This window comes from Lampetra planeri, unplaced genomic scaffold, assembly GCF_965212315.1.
Source record: "Lampetra planeri unplaced genomic scaffold, kcLamPlan1.2.h2 scaffold_383, whole genome shotgun sequence".
Lineage (NCBI taxonomy): Eukaryota > Metazoa > Chordata > Hyperoartia > Petromyzontiformes > Petromyzontidae > Lampetra > Lampetra planeri.
In genome coordinates, this window is record NW_027615206.1 from 11,503 (window position 1) to 27,129 (window position 15,627).

The window sequence follows — 15,627 nt, forward strand, 5'->3', positions numbered from 1 at the left end:
GGTCTTGTGGATGAAGACGCTGTGAGTTTGGATCCTCTATGCTGTGCTGGACCTGCCTAGCTCCTCCCTGATTGCTGAGGACACAGAGAATCAAGTAGAAACTATCAAAAATACAGAAAGCCAATGAGGGTGAAATCAATCAGAGGAAATAAAACAAAAATATGGGAGAATATTGTGCAGTATCTGGAAGAAAAAAGGACCCATATTGGAAAAACTAGTGACAATAAATGCATACATATTTCCAAATAACTTTATGCCATTAGTGGTACACGTTTGTTAAACCACCAACAGATGTGACTGCAGCTTTATCTGTGTTAACGTGACTTTAATGAGAAAGTACTCCGTAATTACAAGAAATTATAACCTATTAATATCAGCCACCTAAGTGAAAGACCATCAGCTGTGATGCACACGAAAAACAATTAGGACTGTAAAAACAAAAAAATACTGCAAAGAAAGACAGAAAGAATGAAGACTTTTAGATTACCATCAATGAGCTCTTCTTTTAGCTTCGACAGCTCCTTCCTCATCTCATCCAGAATGTCCTACAGGACCAAAACAAGCATCATGGACGTCAGAGGAGACTAACCAGGCTCCATCTCCTTTATTTCCACCCTCACACAGTCACATGACAGTGGAGGGAGGGGGGGGGGGGGCAGGCTGTCATTAATGGAGGCACATGTTCTTTGCAGTGGAGCTAATCCCTGACAGATTAGGTTTATATGTGACTACACTGTGAACACAGAGTCACGGAGAGGACACAGATAGAGGAGACGCTCTTTGGATTCCAACACAGCCAGAGACACAAGTGCTGTAGTGAGTTGGTGGGGTGGGTGGACATTCAGAGACAGACCAAAAACTTGGAAATGTTCCACTTTTTCAGTGAATATATGGGCGGAGGGTAATCTTTATGTGTTTTCTTAATTGTTTACAGTATTTACATACAATTGTTCTAAATATGTATATATAATTATGGTTATTATTCATATTTATATACATTTTGTGAATTTCTGATGGACATATATAAAGTACCTATCTATTTCTGATGATGTTGTGTAATTATAGTATTTATAGCTTTTTATTATAAATACTGACATTTATCTATTTACTTCACACTTTACAGTGGGTCTCTGGCATCTGTCATGACTGACATGTTAATAATATAATACTAACTATCTAGGTTAAATGTGTAGGACTAGATACATTTTTACTTCCTCCAACCCCCTTTGAATGTGGAAGTGTCTGTTTTTATATCCATATCTACATCTACAGCATATCTATATCTATATCCATATGTGATGGTGTTCACCTACCTGTTTCAATCGGTCATAGTCAACAGCCTCTGTTAGTACGCCATTAGCACTTAAGGATGCAGTAGGTGTCGGAGTGGATTTGGGTCTGGAAGGAGACAGGAGAGTTCTACTCAGGGTGAAATCAACCAGGAATGAGAAGGAGAGAACAGGATGGTTGAAGAACGACACGTCAGTCGAGTCAAAACCTGGTCCAGAGTGAGTGACCACAGCGTGGGATTTCTGCTCAGGTAAAGTTTCTTTCCTCATATGAGTTGAAAACCCAGAAATGATTTGTCCTCAGCAGGATCATGAAACTGTTGAAAGTCACTTCAGACAGAACAGTCAAATTACCTGTGTGGATGCAAATGAAATCTGCTTGGACACAAAAATATATTAAACAAAATACATGCAATCCACATGCACGTAAACACACACGAAAACTAACACACACACACTGTCTTATAGTACATTTACTTTGTATCTGCGATCCCTCTCATCTGTAGTTTTATGGCATCAAACATGGTACAGACTGTCTGCTGCGGCACGTCTGAAGAACAGTGATAAGCCAGAAGAGAAGGAACTGCACAGAACTCACTCACTCTGCTACACTGAGGAGCTGCAGCCAACCGCTTCCAGAGCAGTGTTACAGGAAGGAGACGTGACAGAAAAAGGGAAAGAGCTCTGCGGAAAAGACTTCACTGGCAGGCCGAAATTAGGTTCCCAGGCCTGACGCATGATTGTAGGGTGTTTCCAGTGGAATGTGCAGTGATGAACAGTGAGAAATATTACTACGTATGTGTGTGTGAGGGTGTCGGTGTATGTATATCATGTATGATTTTAGAAGAATATATGTGCAGGAGGGCTTTGTGTCTTAGTTCATGCAGAAAAAAAAAATCGAGTTCTTCACCAGTCGTTGCCTGATGACATTTATGCATTTATAGTGTAAAGATGTGATGCCAGTGTTCAGAGGTTTGTTATTGTCTTCATCAACACAAGAACTAATGTCTGTTTGAATAAACAATCAAAAATAGACAAACACAGTTCACTGGGTCATTCACTGGCACTGTAGCATGACACACACACACACACACACACACACACACACACACACACACACACACACACACACACACACACACACACACACACACACACACACACACACACACACACACACACACACACACACACACACACCTCTCTTATCTCCGTATGCCTGCTGATGTACGGACTACAATGATAAAACGGTGCCATGTCTGCTCAGTACTGGGCGGTCACTCGCTTAAATGGGTGTTTATATGCAGGGTGGGTGTGTGATGTGACGCACATATGGAGTTCCCTGAGTTAAAAAGAAGAAGAGGACAGCAGGCAAACCAGCATGCAAACACTCATTACATTACAAATTGATATTATTGGCAATCACAGCTTGTCAAGCAACAGCTCAGCTGGTCAGAGCAAACACAGACAACACACTCCAAATGTTTCTTCCCAAGCATTTAAACCTCTCCGACAAAACCAGATGACAGAGAATATTGATGAAAAAAGGAGATTTTACAGTAAAAGAGGGGGCATATGCTCCAGGATCTTTGCTATCTACCTGTTGGAGGAATCTGCTGCCATAGGAGTTCTCCACGGAGACTCTCGTCTGTGTGAGCAGCAGAGACACCGACTTTATCAAATACAGCTTAGGTTTATGTCCAGCAGCCAAATGATGTGACGTTCACTTGCTTTAAGTTGTATTTATCCAGTGAAGAAGACTTGAACGTGGGAGCAGCTAGTGTGGTCTCACAACTAATTCTGTATCCAGGCTTAAACAGGACAGCTTCCGTGCTCAAACCCAAAGACAGATATTTTATCTATAAAGGAGATTTAAGCTCAGCTCATACCACGGGTTACAGTATTCTAGATATAATTATATGAGTAATATGATATGACCTTTGACCTTTTGGATGTGATCATCATTTATTTGTTGGATATTTGCATAAAGTTGTAACTTAACTAAAAAGATACACCGTTATAAGCAGCTGATGCTAACTGAACAACCTCTCCTTTCACAATAAGGCTCCGTTTCTTGAGACAAAGAGAATTTTAAGGAGGATTTTCCTGGAATAGAGTTTGTTTTTAGACAACAAGGACTTGATAGCACAGCACAGTCAGGAGCAGTGAATTAATTCAGAATATACTGTCTGTATCGTACGCGATTGAGTCCTCACGACTGATTCCCATTTCTGTGCCTTAGCAGCCTGTCAGCTCAATGTCCGTACATCAGACGCACATGAATGCAACATAAGCTTTAGTGATGTTAGCTGAAGTGCTCCAGCAGTGCATCATGCTTCATTGTGTCCTGCTAGCATTGTACCCTATGGTCGCCTCCACTATCTCCAAATTAGAAATACTTTAAATGTAACGACACAACAGCTAAAACAAAGAAACTGGAAAGAAGCTTGTGAATTTTTCAGCGGACGAACTGGCAGAGAGTTACAGTACCTTCCGATGACTGGAGACTTGCTACCGTTCATGGTGTTGGTTCTTTCCCATGGCTTCCTGGGCATGTCTGGGGGAAACAAAGAGGAAATGTAGAAAACAAATTATTTCCATGTGACATACGTGTTAGTTCATGAAAAGAAAAGAACAAAGCAACAATAAAGCAGCCGTATGCGAGAGCAGAAGGAAAAACTGTTACTGTAAAAGTTCTAACTTGTATCATCGTCTGTGTTAGAAAGCTGCATCGTAATTGTTCCTGTTCTGCCGCCAGCCTCGGACTGACGGGTCTCACCTGGTGTGCTACAGGCCGACACTTTAGGGGTTGTAATCATCTCGCCCTCCTCCTGTTGACCAGACACACAGGGTTCAAAGGTCACACATGTGATTTGTGAGAATCAGTTTCAACACAGAAACAAGTGATACCTTATAGATTGGAATAGACGGTCAGAATGTGTGTAAAATCAATTAAACACATAACAGGAGCAACATCACTCAACTGGTGACGCCTCCCTTCCTCCCGTTTCAATGACGATGTTTGAAGATGAAAGTCACAGATTTGTTCAACTGTTCAACACTTTGTTCAACATTTATGGACTTTTATTGTGAAACCTTAGTTGGAGGAAGTTTGCATGAATTGAGTTAAACAGGAACATCATCTCATGGACAGATGAATAAAAACACTCTAAATCACAGTTCTGTTCTTAAAGTAAAAGACATCAAACTCGCTAACTCACACAGATAAAGAGGGGAGTGTCTGAGGAGACGAACCACAGAGGAATCTCATGAATGTGAAACACAGAGAAGCTCTTGTTCAACGCAGAAAAGGAGCGAAATAATCTGATTTTGGAGCCTAGTCCAGATGACAAACAAAGGACACTTACTGATCTCTGGTCAGGTTCAGGTGATGAGCCCTTCTCTGCAATTCTTCTCCTGTGAGGCACAAGACGCAGGTCATGTCATGTTATCTGTCAGTTGCATCCATCACGCTATAAGTTAAATACCGATTATTTTTTATTGATGCCAAGGAAGTTATGTTTTTTTCTTTGTGGGTTATGTTATTGATATACCATTTTTTTTACAGCATGTCCATAATCTGACTGCCTGATGATGATTCTTATTTGGTGAAAATCGGTAAATTGGTTTCATCAAAAAATCCCCATTCCTCATCATTTACAAGATTTTTTAAAAATCATCTCACTCAATTCTTTGTCGATTGTTCCACGCATTGGGTGGGGTCCAATATCATATCAGAAAATTTCATCCAGATCAGATCAAAATGGCAGACAGAATTTTTTTTTTAAAAAGGCTAAAAAAAAGCGAAACATTTGATTCCAATTCACTTGCATCTAGTTAGGCTGATGTAGAATGGCCATATATTACTCTTTGCTATTAACTATTTGCAATAATTAACTACTGACTGATGTACGAGTAAGAATTCACAAATTAAACTAATAAAAAATAACCAACAGAAAGAGGAAGGAAGAGGAAGGAAGTTTAGTCATTAGTGAATTTAAAAGTAATAGAATGAGAAGTGACCTTCTGGCCAACAGGGCACTCATCTCCTCCATGAGCCCTCCTCCTCCAGGAAGGGGCCCGTTGCCTCGAGTGTCTGGTTTGGACCCTGCGGTACTAGTGGCCCCTGATATGGCTGCTGCCAGAGCAGCTCCGGCCAGAGAAGCTCCTGCATCGTCTCCCTAGATTGAAACGAGAAAAAACCCTTTTAAACACGAGTGAATGTGGATAACAGGGGAAACATGCTACTGACTGTTGTTGTCTACACACACACCACCATGCAGAGCTCGGCCATCAGCATGACTTCTAAAGCTTATTTGTTAATCAGTCAGAGCGTGTGGAAAAAAATAACAACAACAAAAAAAGAAAAGAACGTGTGGCAGAAAAAAGGCCCATTGTCATTGTTCTAACTTCATGTTTCCATTTCTTTCATATAAATTCGGAATGCGGTTTATAAAGATTAGTTTGAGCTTATTTAGTGATGTGCATGTTTTCATTTCTTTGCTGCAGTTGTTCCACAGACTCCTTTGACTGATACTGGTCCGTGTGTCTGTTCACACATGACAGTAACGTGTGTTAGTGACAGCAACAAGTGTGTGTAAATACTTACATCAGTAATCAGTATTAGTGTGAAAGTATTTACATCAGTATTTCCTGTAAAGTTTGTTTTGCAGAACATGCCGGAAAGAAAAAAACATGTGTACTTGTCTCATTTGAGTGTGTGAATTACTCGGAATTGGCATTTATATAAGTCAGTACCAGACACCATCGGGCTGAGCTGTCTGAATGTGTAAAATGAAAATGATAGAAATACAAATTTGAAAACAAACAACAAAAAACAAAACATTTAAAGTTAGAGAAGCGTAGTCAGCCAGCCAACAAGCGCTCACCCTCACTTTGCGTAGCTTGGCTCCTGCCAGGGCGGCAGCCAGGCCAGAGAGGGGGGCGGTCCTCTGTCTGAGAGAACAGGCCAGCAGGAAGGGGAGGTGCCGGGGGCGGAGGTGGGGCTCCAGGAGGTGCCGGGGGGCGGAGGTGGGGCTCCAGGGGGAGGCGGTGGACCGGATGGGGGAGTCGGTGTCCCGGTCGGAGCCAGTGTGGGAGGGAGGGGTGGAGGTGGAGGTGGGGGAGGGTGACCCGATGGGGTGGTCGGGGTGGCGGCCGGAGTGGTGGCCGCCGAGGTCACAGTGGAGCCGGGTGGTAGGGGTGGAGGTGGGGGGAGGGGTCGGTGCAGTCAAGCCCACTGTCTGCACCGTGTCTGTTTGGGGGTGTGGTGGGGTGGAGACACAAAGAAGCAACTTAGAACTTCAGCTGACGTTTTTCAGGACGGCGCACAGCAGAAGAACCTGATGACTGACGAGCAACAGTTAAATAAATGAGGAGACACAATCAACAAAAAGGTTCATCTCTTCATAGCAAACTGTTTCTAACACAAGTCACAACATCATCCCAACATGAAGATGAACACGTCACAACATGATGCAAAACAAACTTGGATCTTCGTGCGACAACTTCTAAGAGACGTACGTCACGTCACCCCCATGCAATGTTAGTCAGTTTATTGGTTCACATCAGGACTGTTGTGACATCAGGAATAACGGTAAGCATGTTCGCAAAGGACAATAATTAAACCAATAATAGGAAATGTAATGAGTCCATACGGGAGGCGCACACACACACACACACACACACACACACACACACACACACACACACACACATACAGTGACAGCAAAGAAATAATGTGATGTGTGGAAATATTGACCGAAAGGTCTCATCAGTGATCAATACTGTACGATGGAATGTGAAAAAGTGGTCCAATCTAGTATAATGATTTGAGTTCAAAGGTCATGAGGACACATCCGGTGGCTAATCACAGAGCTGCAAAACACAAAGCTAACATGTGGACTGGGGCCACAGACATCTCACATTTACATTTTCATGACTATACAATTTATCATTAAAAGAAAAGTTAAAACTACACTGGTTTGATCATGTAAAATCTGAGGAGGAGGTAAGAGGATAGAGGATAGAATTTGACTTAATAGTGGTAATTGATATATTTGATTTAATTACATTTTTGATGTAACTGATATTATTTGATTTAATACTGTAATTGGTAACTCAAATGTACAATTGTTGAATTGAGACAACTACTACCTGACACACAATGAGGAGTCAAATGTTTTGTTGAAATACGGATTCAAAACTGAAAATGAATATGACAGCGGTTCTCTGAAGATTTAAATCACAGATCTACACGTCCTGCTCAAAAAAAAAAACAGACACATCCAGTGAACTGTCAGCCAGCAGCACATGGATCATCATGGACCACCATGAGCAGTCTAACAGCAGTGATGACGACAACAATGGTAACTGATACCAGAAAGTAAAAGCCAGAATGTGCTGAGTCATGTTGCAGAAGCCAGGAGGACCGTTTACTAGGTAACACCCCCACCCCAATTCCCAGTTAGTTTGTTAGACAGAGGGGACAAAGGGCAGTAAGAACAGAGAGAAGAATCCAGACAGGCGGCCTTACCCTGGGGCTGGGGCTGAAAGAAGGACCCCCCCTGAGGATGGTGGGGCTCTGGGCCTGTGGCTGTGTCCAGATCCCCTGGCCCTAACAGGCCCAGGGGGAGGGAGGAGGGGCTCAGCAGATGTGACTGCAAGCAGCAGGGGGCGCTGTGGAGGGAGAGGGCAAACTCAGCAGCATGGGATGGGAGGAGGGGGGAGACGAGATGCAGGCAGAGGGAAGCAGGATCTGCAGTGGAAGGGAAAGGGAGGCGGGGGTGGGCGGATGGAGGCGGAGTGGGGGGGAGAATATACCAATGGGGTGGTGGGTGTTGTGTGTTTTGGATGGTGACCGGGGAAGGTGCGGGGAACATCGGGGGGCCGTTGGGGGATGGCGAGGGGGGGCTTCTGGGTAAGAGGGGAGGGGGGCCGCAATGGGAATGAGTGGCCGCGGCCCTGCGGCCTTGCCTGGGGGGCTGCTGATCATGACTGGGGGTGATGGGAGGCAGGGGGAGTGAAGTTGTATGCTGACCACACTGCAGACTTGGGGGGCGGTGGAGGGGCGGGGCTGGGAGCTGGAGCAGGAACAGGGGGCGTGGCCTGAGGAACAGCCTGCTGTCCTCCGTGGGGACGGTGGCGTAGTGAGGAAGGACGGGATGGAAGGCAGAACCAAGAGAGGTGGCAAATCGTGAGGCCGAGTGCCTGAGAGGAGGGGTTGGGGGAGTGGTGGTGGAACGGCCGATGGCGTCCCCGGAGCTGGGTAGCTGGGTGCAGGCGTGGAGGATTGTCTTGCCGTACTCCTGTGGGGGTGGGGGTGTACAGGGTGCTCTCGAAGGCTGACCACACAACGGAGACGCAAACCGAGGCCAAGACAGCAGAGGACGGAAGGAAGGAAGGAAGGAAGGAAGGAAGGAAGGAAGGGGACAGAATGCAGGGAAGGAAGCAGCCATCGTGGCACACAGGAGAGAGAGACAGCAGGTCAGGAGAGAGAGAAGGACGGCGGGTGGGGAGGGAAAAAAGAGAAAGGGGCAGATGAAGCAGGAAAAACCCAGCACAGAGCTAAACCACAGGTTGACTTCAGGGTGTGTGTGTGTGTGTGTGTGTGTGTTTCTGGGAGTCTGTTAGTGGACAGGTGTTAGCCGAGGATGAAGCTTCAGTCGTCTTCCTCTCTGACAAACGGTGAAACAGCCAAAGAAAACCTCCAACACCCGGTAACAATCTCATCCACTGAACGAAAAGTCAAGGCGACCAAATACTTTCTACATATTTGTTGTGAATCAGCTGGAGCTCCGTTTTCGTCTACCTCACATTCTTTTTCAAGTTTAATCAAAAGAGTCAATTCATGACCTATCACACGGTTTCCTCTGGCCCACACAAACACAAACACTCACACACACACACACCACACACACACACAAAGATTATTAACAGTCTTTCATTGCAGCATATTAAGACAAAAGTCTTGCAGATTTTCACAACAGTCGTAGCATTATGGGTAGGAAAGTCTCTTTGACACTAAGTGATCATGTAAATTATCCTTTAGCGTCAAGTCAACATATTGAAATTGAATTGACTATAAATTCAAATTGATTATTTTAACTCAGAATAACAATGTGCTCATCCCACTTGAAAAACTCAGGACATCACATCCACGCTAAAAGGCTCAGCAGCGCAATTAGTCTGATTAGATGTTTAGTCAGATTAAAATTGGGTGGAGGTAAAGCAGGTTGGCTTAATACATTTAAAAATCCAACTAAAAACATTAAAGTCTTGAAGCCCTGATGTTTATCTGATACATGATTTAGGAGAAAACAGGGAAGTGTGTGTTAGGAAGCACAGAGAGTGAAATGCATTTTAAATCAGAATCCAGATTGTCCCTCTACCTCGCTGACTCAGGTGCCTCAGGAGCATCTGCTGATTACAACCGGCATCAACATTTCATACTTCACCAGGAACAGGAATCCACTTTGACATAGAGACTGAGATTCACAGGTACATGTTTTTGGTGAACCCACTATTTCTGAAGACAACAGAATATTTACATTATATCTATAATCAAATTTTATCAAATGCTTCAGAGTTGACTCCAAACTTCACAGAAGGAGGGCTAATGGTGATTTGAAACAGTGTTTGATGAGGCACTGATCCTATCTGACCGTATTAACTTTGTTAGTTTAGTTGCTAATGAAGTACTTAGTGTTGTGTAGCAGAACTCTGGGCAGTTCTCTAGGGAACCATATGTTGTCATCTGTCCACCTTCTGCTCAACGCTTGCCGAGCATTCAAGCCACACAGAGGATACATGGGATATTCCACGATGAATTCTGCTGCAGTTAATTCGCCATGTCTGCAGACATTTATATTGTTTTTGATAGTTTTTACTCCAATGGTTTTTTTACCATATTTTTTTTCAAAGGCTTCAGAATTCACAAAAATATGTTCATTTATCTATTATTTCATTATTGAATGAAATGAAACACACTATAGAAGAGATGGAACCTCTCAGTGCCAGAACATGTGTGCAACAAACATGTCATTGAGTGGATTAATTGATTTAATTATGCAGGATTTATATATTTAAATCCCAGGAAAGCACATACACTGGAAACACACACACACACACACCACACACACACACACAACACACACACACACTAGAAACACATCGTCACACAGCCTTCACGAGATGTCAACTAGCAAACCAGCATCATATGATGACTCAAATGTGGGCGAGGACACATCCTGCTGTCCGGGTGCGTTTGTTGTCCGTGTGTTATTGTAGCTCGCTCATGGTGTATTTTTAGCCACTGAAACTGTGTCTGCCTCCCTGTGTTCCGTGTGTGTGTGTGTGTGTGTGTGTGTGTGTGTGTGTGTGTGTGTGTGTGTGTGTGTGTGTGTGTGTGTGTGTGTGGTCAATGCATGCATATGCCTAATCAGCCTAACACGGCACTGAAGCGTGTAACACAACGCAGGCCTCTCCCACTGACCCAGTGCTGATACACAGCAAATCACTCTAATCGTCTGCAGCTCAGTGTAGAATGAGAAACTCACAGTTCAGATCCCAGTATTCTAACAGAGGAACCGAATCAAAGCATGGATGGACAATAAAACATATCAATGACAAAAATCTAGACAATTTAAATGCACATGTTATCGTTGAATCTTAACCAGTCCACTTATGTGTGTGTAGTGTGGAATCAAACAGCGACTGATGAGGCCGTCCACTAAGTGACATACAACTCATGTCCCTGATCGTAAACATGCTTCAATGTGAATCTGATCTTTCAAAGGTTTGGTTAGTGTCAGGCTGCTCTTGAAGGATAATTCCACAGTTTTTCTGTTGTTTGGATCGAAGTTAGGAGTGAAACCAGACATTGTAAAAGGGCTCCGTACAGTGTTGGACCATGGCTGTCAGAGAGGTGTAAAATGGTTTACTCCTCATGGTGACTCACTGAATTTACCACCATCAGTGTTCAAGGGAGATGTTGATCATTTCATTTTGCTATAAGTAAATCACAGGGCTGGGCGATATCTCCATTTTTTAAATATATATTGATAGAAATTTCTGAAAGAGCCAGCCGAAAATTGATGTTAATGTCCCATTCACAATAGAAATTGTAAACAGAATGCACTTATGTGCTTTTTATCATTAAAAAAGCCAACCCAAATTCACCCGAAATCTTTTGGGTGAATGAACTGCACTGAAGGTTCGTTCGTTTCCCAGTTCAGCCGAGTGTGGCAGTGAACTGCTGCAGGTGAACCTGATTTGATGGTTCCTTCCCTGAGAACGACTGATTCGAATCTACTCACTGAATGCGAAACTTACACTGAAACAGTGGTGTTGCCAACTTGGCGATGCGGAACTCAAGATCAGTTAAAAAATGTGTACAACATTTTAAAATCTGAGTTAATCCCCGCCATTCAGGGATGACATTTCGAAAATGTGAAAATATCAACACATAAAGTACCACCATTCAGTAAAAAAAAATAGAGATATGACTCATAGTCCATATCGCCCAGCCCTAGTAAATATTTCTACTTAACACCCCCTCCACCAATCTCTCTACCCGTTCACCCGCACATTACTTGCTGTGGTGTAGGATTGTCACTCCGCTCCAACTGGCATGGCAGCGTTTCATCCAGGTAGAAAACCCTCAGCAAGCATCATTAGTTGAATTCCTTATTCTTTGATTTAACATTCTGTGACACCCACTGTGTCCCACCCTCTCTCTTCTGCAACAACTCACCTCCTGTCTGCTTTCTAATGAGACAAACATCCATCTCTGCAAGGAGCTTTTTACAATTCATGGACGACAGATGACGCCACGGTTGGTTTTACACTTGCTCTCTGTTCATTTTGGCCTCCGTCAATCATTTCCACCACAGACATGAAGAATCATCCTTCAAGAAGACCTTCTGTCATCATCTCTTCGACTAATTCACAGTTTAGACACCAGGTCAGTGTGGTCAGCGCTCCAAAGCTCAAAACCCTGTTGATGCATGAAGATGTGTGTGAACTGCATCACTCTCCAGCGTTGGGAGATGCGTCTCCCTCTCTCCCAGTCTTGCTGGCTCTTTGTCCGACGGCTCCTGCTGCTCCTCTCCAGCCGCTCTCGCTCCACCTTCTCCCTCTCCATCAGCTCACGCTCGGCGCGCTCCTGCTGCTCCTGGCGCTCCCTCTCCAGACGCTCTTTTCTCAGCTTGAGCCTCCCGCTCCTGCCGCTCACGTTCCTGCCGCTCCAGTTCCCTGCCGCTCACGCTCCTGCATCTCGCGCTCGAGGCGCTCCTGCTCCTGACGCTCTCGTTCCTGACGCTCCCGCTCCATCTCCTTCTGCCGCTGCAGCTCCTGGAGCTGCCTGGAAGAGCAGAGCAGACCACGGATGCAAAAAACATAGTTAATATAGATGTAACACTTTGTACATAAAACCAGTAACATGAAGGTGAAAGATATAAGCTGACGGAGTGAAGTTACAGTAAGAACAGACGGGTGGCCGGTCTTGACCCCGTGACCCCTACAGCAAATTACTGTTGTCATTACATAAGACGCATGATTATATAACAGTTGCTCTGAGGCGCAGCAGCTATGTTCTTATGTAACTGGCCAAGCTTTACTCAAATTTAGGCGCATTATTAAAAAAAGGCACACACACACACAGTCAGTTGAAGATGTCCAGTGGTGAAAAAAAACCCTCCTGTGCCAGTCATGACAAAGAGCAGTAAAGGAAGCAACAAGGGACAATAATGTCAATTTTTACAAATATTTTGCTCTTATGTTTTATTAAAAGGTTCCTAATATGTGAACATGTGGTGGGTTCATGGGGGTGTTTAACAGTGGGTGCAGAGGCAGATTTACCCACTAGGTGTCAGCATGCAGCAGCAAACTGTGTGTGTGTGTGTGTGTACACATCTATTAAGTGGCTGAACGCAGAATAGAATGAGGCAGCATTTAAAAAGGCCCAAGGGGACGCTGGACTGTTGCTAATGCAGTGTGTGTCACACACACCAGCAGAAAAAACTGCCAGCAGAGTTTACGAGTACGAGCAAGTGTCCAGAGAGACGTAAAAAGAACAGATGAGTATGAGTTCTGCAGAGCAGCAGCAGCGCTATGGGAGGATATGAAAGTAAACAGAAGACACAGTTAGTGAAGGTTAGAGTTAGTGAAGGTTTAGTCCACATTCATTGTCTTTTCTGGAGGACTATCAGAGTCAGTGTTAATCAAAAGTCTATGTGATTCTTTCTGGTCATTTTTTACATATTTGTGTAAAATTAGGGGGAGTGTCTTATCAAGCCAGAGAAATGGAATTGTGGGAACTTGGGCTACAACATGGATCATGGAACACACACACACACTACAGTGACATATGTCCTCCTGATGTACATTGTACTTTTAAGAACCTGGTCACAAGACAGATAGACGTGTGCTTACAAACACACAGTTCAGTGTGTAATGTGACCAGGGAGCCTCGGACCCGTATGAAAGTCATGAACAATATGATGGAGTCTCTCCAGCTCTGTGCAACACAACACTCCTGCCTCAGTTCATCCCCTGACCTCACAGCAACAGGAGGAGATCTTCATTACCACACTGTAAATACATATGAATACTGTTTTATTTTTGTTATATTTGTTGCTTATTTTACATCCAGTGGCCTAATAGAAGCTCTGCCTATTTTCTGGCTTCAGAGAGTCCCCAATCACAGACACAAAGTTAAGTTCCCCAGAGGAGAGAGATCTAATCAGTAAATTTTACGTAACACAGTGTTTTGGCTGATTAAAGTGAATGTAAGCAGCACTCGAGCTGATTCCCTCAAATCCCTGGAGCTTTGCTATTTGACGCTAACTGACGCTAACTGATTTTATTTCCTTTGTCCATTGCACCCTTGACTGCACCTTCCTGAGCTTGAGCTCTGCCGAATTCTGACGGAAGATACCGGAAAGCAAAAGTGAGAAAGTGGATGAAGGTCCCAGAAGAACCTGGGATCATTAAATGATAGAGGATTACACAATTTATCCTCTCAAAAAGAAAATGTTTCCCGGTGGGATCGCATGCACTTAAACACCAGCAGAAAATCTTTGTGATTAAATACAGAACTCGATGAGACTGATTGCACTGACATCATGAATTACGCTGATCAATTTGTTTCTGTGCAAAGATGGATGAGTCACCAGCTGATAGTGAACCTGCCAAACCACAGATGTGACTCACTGTCTGCTGGTTCTTTTCTGCCACTTCACGACTGATGAAACTCAAATACACTCACAAATGAACCCAATATAAAGTCATTTTACATTTTCTTGTGTCATACATTTTCTTGTGCCATCAATCATTGGAATAATTGCCCCCTGATCATATGTAAATTGAATAGCAAAATATTTTTCAAGAACCACCTGAGCATGCACTGTTTCAGTTTATGAGTAGGGAAGGACATACCCACTGTATGAATGTAATAAAGTCTGATACCCATGCATGTAAGAACTTTTTCTGAGTTTGTAATGTACTATGTTTCACTGCTTTTAGATTATCATTGTCATGTTAATTAAGATCTGTATCTTGTGTATTGTAAGTGTTGAGTTGTGTTTTGTCTTTTGGAGTCCAGATGCTCCTGTTCCTTTGAGTCTCTTGTGGCGTTGGCGAATGGTTTCAGTGTGCTCTGAAAGGACAATGATGTGAGTTCACAGCATCATATCCTCCTCTGAAGTGTGCGAGAGTACACAGACAGTCTGCCGTCCTTCACAGGACACTCAGGACCTCACAACACTCCTGCAGCTCTCCAGACTGATGTCATGTGACAGGAACGTTCACCTTCTCAGCGCTTACATTTCACTCGCATTCCTGCACGGTGAGAGCAGCCTCCATCACGGCCAAGACTCCACAAGTAGAACGCACTCTCAGTGGTTTGCTCATGTGTCTGCCAGTGTGACTGAGCAGGAACATGGAGGTTAAATCAGCACACACGGACTGAAACAATGTGTCATTTACCGTCAGTTCCCTCATGCTCAAACCTCTTTTAAAGGAGAAGTGCCCTCAAATCCACTGCGGCTGCACAGCTGAGCTTGCTAAAACAGAATTCCACGTGTTTGACAATCTTACCAGAGCAAATCAACAGACATCACATTTTATCCTTTATTGTACTTTTATCTCACCTCCAGTTCAGACATCTTTTTACTACGACGTACATGTCTGTCACCAACACCCTGTTCACCTCAGTTATGGAGGCCGGATTTGCACCCATAATTAATTTCTCCATAATTAATTTTGAGTAGAATGTGTACCAAAGCGTGACACACACACAGACACACACACACACACACAACAGCTCAACGTGTTTCGG

General features: G+C 43.8%; 1 protein-coding gene across 1 annotated transcript in view; it reads right to left on the reverse strand.

Moving 5' to 3' along the window:
• Positions 1 to 36: 36 nt before the first annotated feature.
• The window catches only part of LOC144741011 (protein enabled homolog), a 39,257-nt gene continuing 23,666 nt past the window's right edge, over positions 37 to 15,627 (reverse strand). Inside the window, 19 exon segments of the mRNA XM_078623706.1 lie at positions 37 to 74; positions 488 to 545; positions 1,314 to 1,398; positions 3,780 to 3,846; positions 4,069 to 4,120; positions 4,468 to 4,476; positions 4,658 to 4,706; positions 5,313 to 5,427; positions 6,169 to 6,233; positions 6,235 to 6,326; positions 7,825 to 7,905; positions 8,227 to 8,310; positions 8,313 to 8,383; positions 8,386 to 8,622; positions 10,918 to 10,923; positions 10,964 to 11,003; positions 12,322 to 12,499; positions 12,501 to 12,544; positions 12,546 to 12,651. Coding sequence (XP_078479832.1) covers positions 37 to 74; positions 488 to 545; positions 1,314 to 1,398; positions 3,780 to 3,846; positions 4,069 to 4,120; positions 4,468 to 4,476; positions 4,658 to 4,706; positions 5,313 to 5,427; positions 6,169 to 6,233; positions 6,235 to 6,326; positions 7,825 to 7,905; positions 8,227 to 8,310; positions 8,313 to 8,383; positions 8,386 to 8,622; positions 10,918 to 10,923; positions 10,964 to 11,003; positions 12,322 to 12,499; positions 12,501 to 12,544; positions 12,546 to 12,651 — 1,477 coding nt within the window.